The 5,210-nt window shown below is 33.9% G+C and overlaps 1 protein-coding gene across 1 annotated transcript in view; it reads right to left on the bottom strand.

Moving 5' to 3' along the window:
- Positions 1-2,217, bottom strand: part of LOC106470474 (reversion-inducing cysteine-rich protein with Kazal motifs-like) — a 53,675-nt gene extending 51,458 nt beyond the window's left edge. The window contains exon 1 of the mRNA XM_022399084.1: positions 2,187-2,217. Within this exon, the coding sequence (XP_022254792.1) occupies positions 2,187-2,205 (19 nt within the window). The 5' untranslated portion in view covers positions 2,206-2,217. The remainder of the gene's footprint in view (positions 1-2,186) is intronic.
- Between the last annotated feature and the right edge of the window lie 2,993 nt (positions 2,218-5,210).

Raw genomic sequence — 5,210 nt, 5'->3', positions numbered from 1 at the left:
ACTTGTGTCACTAAAGTTTAGTCGGAAAGAATTTACGGGAAAATTAACTAACGAACGGAGACGTAACAATATATATATTAGAATACGTAAATTGTGGTGAATTCTATACTGGTGAAACAGGTAATTTCAGATTAAGGATAAATATACATCAATTCCATATTAAATGTCCCGAAAAAAGTCTGCTATATGCCAACAAGCATATTAGTGAATGTGTTTTGGAAAAAAATTAAAATTTTAAGATAGCCATATTTTCATGTTTTCCCTTTTTTTGGGCATGTAATTGAAAACACAAAAAATTATTTTTCAAAACTTTTATGGCGCCACTTTTAATGGATATTAGCAAGAGGACTGAAGTAATTGATTGTATAAAGTCAGTAGGGATTGTGAAACTGTTACTAAGACTTACAGAAAAGACAAAAAAGTAAGTAAAAGTATGAAATTTAGAAGAGATAAGTTGAATTTCTATAATAGTAAGAGAAACCATAATTATAATAAGATTTTAATTTAAAAAGAGAAAGTATATTGACTAATTTTATTTATTTATGAGCATTTTTAATATACTTAATTTATACATGGGGTGTATTGTACGTTTCTACATTCGAAAAGTATTTGTATTTAGTTTAGATTATTTAAGTTTATTTGAAAAACGGTATTTGTATGATCTTGTTACAGATTCTCTGTAAAATTATATCCTGAAGAGTGACCTTTGAAGTCACGAAACCGGTTGGAGAAATTAATGAGGGAGAGGAAAAATAGAATAGTCTGATATTCCAGTTTTTAATATTATTATTCATATCCACAGGTGAATCTTATTGATGATTTGGTTAAATAAAAGTGTTATAAACATTTTATCATTACAAACTGTCTCTCAACAACAAGGAATATATTTTGATTGTTACTTTAACTACAATATGCCATGAGGACCTCCCCCCCCCCCCGATGAGTTAGCGGTAAGTTGACAGACTTGCAACACTGACATCCGGGGGTCGATTCCCGCAGTAGACACAGTGCAGATAGCTGTGTACTGAAGAAACAAGATGATAAAACAAAATAAACTATAAGGAAAAGTGGATTTCTGAGATCATTTAACTAGGTCATGATGAGTTTCAACGTAGACTATCTTTGTTTTGGTTTGTTGTGAATTTCGCGCGAAGCTACAAGAGGGCTATCTGCGTTAGCCTTCCATAATTTAACACTGATACAGTAGAGGGAAGGCAGCTAGTTAACACCACTCACCGCCAACACTTGGGCTACTATTTTACCAACGAATAGTGGGATTGACCGTCACATTAAAATCACCCATGGCTGAAAGAGCAAGCATGTTCGGTGACGAGGATTCGAAACCACGACGCTCAGATTTTGAGTCCCCCCCCCCAGTGGTACAGCGGCATGTCTGCGGACTTACAACGCTAGAAACCGGGTTTCGATACCTGTGGTGGGCAGAGCACAGATAGCCCATTGTGTAGCTTTGTGCTTAACTATAAACAAACAAATCATTTTGAGTCAAACGCTTTAACCACACAAACACACACACACAAAAGATTTTATATGGCGCTAAATTGTAGTTAGAATATAAAACTGTTTTACTCCGAAATAATTGTTATATTTTCAACAAAACAAACAAGCGCTTTCTCTGGTATATTACACAATTATATTGCAAGTAACTTGTGGCTTTGTGGCCTGATTCTGATAAAGATAATAAAATATATATTAATTGTAAAATAAGTACGGCTTGACCTAAAAACTTTAAACCACCACATTTTTTCACTCATTTTTAAAACGATATATTGATTATTTCTTTATAACTGAGCAGGATTTAAATTATTGACATTAAAAAATAAAATGAATATTTCTATTATTAAAAACTTCTTTTGTGACGTAATAATTTATCATTTCAAATATATTATGAAATATTTATGTATTAGCTTTTAATTATGTGACAAATAACCGCAATCGGTAACGGAAAACGGTGATGGTGGTTTGTTATATTCGACAATTCAAATACGCATGCGCATAAATCACTATAGTTACCGCAAAAACAAAATTAAAATACAATGAAGAATAAAAAAATAAATACTCCAAGCACTACATAAACAGTTAATCTTTCTTCTATCTGCTCTACTTTTACGAACAGTGGTTGTTATATAGATGTATATTCTTTAATAATAACCAGTGGAACAAATTACCTTCTAGGGTTACGTTCATGCATTTCCAAAAGTCCACCTAGAAGTAAACAGACGGGAAAAAAATAAGTATAACAAACTCGTATAAATGTGCACAAAATATTTAAAGATTATATTATCACATTTCAATGATTTTATATTATAAACATTTATAATCTAATAAACACTGACATTTCTTTCAGTCAAGTGTATATCAAATCTTTTCTACTGTTTCACGTTAAATTTCATATGTTGTGGGTTGTTTTTATCTCTTCTATTTCCCTTTCTGAATTTTAATTTTTCACAAATATTTCTAGTAACAGTCACTAAAAATTTCATAATCCACCCTCCTCTCACCTAATAAATTTATAAACAATTTGCATTTCAGGCATGGTAAGCAAAAAATAACGAAAATTAAACTGTTTTTGTTTCACGAAATATTAATTCAATTTGTTAGGACAACTCTAAAACTACTATGTCCGCCGTTTAAGCATAGTTTCTCTAACACACTAACAAATCTCATTTTTTACCTGCATATTACGTGAAAGTCTTACCGTCATCCAAACTTTTCACAACACTAGGTGTACACAGATATGGATCATGTTGTAACGTGGTGGACTCTTTTTTAATTATTAGGCAAACAAAAATGTCAAGCCCAGTTCATGTAAAGGTAACAAATTAGTATATTTTTTATAACGTTTCAACAGGTTACGTTCACTTTGACACAAGTTATAGACCTAAGTTCATAAATAACGTTTCAACAGTAATTCTTCGCTAATGGTGCTAGGCCTAACTTACAAATAAACTTGGACAATTCCACGACTAATCGATCGAGTCATCAAACATATACACGATAATTATTATCACTAACATTGATCTGTTGCAAATGTTTCTCTGAATGCATCTAGCTCGCCATTTTCTTGCCGATGGATGATCTATGGCTTGGATTGACTGTCGTTCTTCACTTTGTAAACTACATCACTGATTATTTTCAGTACAACTTATAATATTTTCCAACACTTGCTTAACTTTGGAGTTCATACTTTCTTGCAGGGATACAGCCATATCATGTCACCTCGATGAAATCCAGTCTTATCAATATTAACATTATAGTGACTTTTCATTTTATCACACGATAAAGCTGATGTAAGTCTTTCCCGTTTAAAAGCTATGTATAACATAAATTGTGTTCCTTTGTCCCTCTGCATATTCTGTGTAACATTCTGCTGAGTGACTAAGCCTCTGTACAAAAGTTCTTTTAGCACCACACGTTCTCTCCCACAAATCAGTGATGATGGTGTGTTACCTGTAGCTTCAATAATTAGTTAGTAGCAATTGAAGATTATCCCACGTTTTGTTTTTTTAATGTTCATTCACATAAATGTCTAATTGGTTTAAAGTGTATTATTGTACTTATCCACCACGCTAAGAAGGTAAGCGAAGGGCTGTATTCCTGATCTTTTGTTATTCCAATTATATGACACATTTATGCAAACAAGGCTAATTCAAAGTTCTATCCCTGGTAGGGTAAGATTCCATAGGCACCGTTAATCTTGAAACAAATTCGTTGTCGAGTTTCCTTGCTATAATTTCTGTCTCGTGATTAGAAACAACATATGCTTGTGGTCATTTGGTGAAATAATCCACAATAACTCTTAGGTATTTATTCTGTGGAACCAAGCATATCAACTCGTGCCTCAACACAATATTGCTGTTGTTGCCCCATGCTCTTTTTTTTTTCATGAACCTTTTCACTCACAGCATCACAAGATTTTCACCAACTCTCCACAGATCCTCGGCACAAAACTCAATAAAAGTACTCTTTTGGTCTCAGTGTCATCCCAAAGAGTCCAGTGATGGAATGGTGTGGAATGTAGAAATAGTGGAAGTACCAACTGTAGTCGTTGTTTATGTTCATTATTAACTCCTCATTTTCAATATAACAAGCCCTCTTGTAAGTATATTGAATCCCACTGTGACCAATATGTTTTCGGCTTCAGGATGTGACTGGAGTGACTGTTTGCCGTGTGCTATTATTTATCCATTGAATAATTGATTTCAAACTTGCATCTTTTGCTTGAGCATCTTTCGGTTGAGTGTTGGACCACATTAGTTCATCATCACTTCTGGATGTCACATCTTGGACTATACTCTATTGTAGTTTAGGTTGATCATTTTTATTATTTCGCGATTTCTTTTTTTTTCAAAGTATTTATATTTTTCATTAACATGTGGTCTTTGGGATGATTCGTCAACATATTCATGATTCCATATAGAGCAATGCACAATCTTAAAGTTGCATCTCTTACATGTCTAGAGTCATTTTCCTATCTGGACTTCTGGATTGCGAAAATTCACCAGCCATTTCAATGTTGCGTGATGTGTCTGGTGTACCCCCACCAGTAGCACAGTCTGCAGACTTACAACGCTAGAAACCGGGTTTCGATACCCGTGGTGGGCAGAGCACAGATAGCCCATTATGTAGCTTTGTGCATAATTACAAACAAATGTGTCTGGTGTGTAAAGATTTGTCCGTATCGATATGATGGAAATGATTTAGGGCTTCAACAACACTTAGAACCTCTTTTCGACTGGTATAGTACCTTCATTCTTTGACTTGCTATCATTGATAGCAATCGTGTATTCTTTTCCATGCTGTATTCACGATAATACTGCAAAATCACTAGCATTTGCATCTAAAATGAGCGACTCTTCAAGAACGATGTATGGTTAAATCTTCCTTTAGTTTATTGAATACTTGTCACAATAATCACTCCAACAAAACGTATTTGGTTTTTCGAACTAGTTGTGTAGAAGACAAGTTATGTTAAAGAACTGTTTTACAAACCGACAATAATAAGCAAATTCCATGGTGTTGGCCAATTCTGGAAAGATTCAGTCTTGGATGGGCCTATGGGCACTCCTTTTCTCCTGATTCTGTGTACCAGGAAACTCAATTGTTGACGGAACAATTCAAATTTCTTGGAATTCGGCTTAAGTTTCTCTGTTTTCAACAGACCCAAAACTGTCCTTGGCCAATCACAAGCG

This window comes from Limulus polyphemus, unplaced genomic scaffold (assembly GCF_000517525.1).
Source record: "Limulus polyphemus unplaced genomic scaffold, Limulus_polyphemus-2.1.2 Scaffold4027, whole genome shotgun sequence".
Classification (NCBI taxonomy): Eukaryota; Metazoa; Arthropoda; class Merostomata; order Xiphosura; family Limulidae; genus Limulus; species Limulus polyphemus.
Note: the sequence above shows the minus strand (reverse complement) of the source record. Positions and strands in the feature narration are given on the sequence as shown.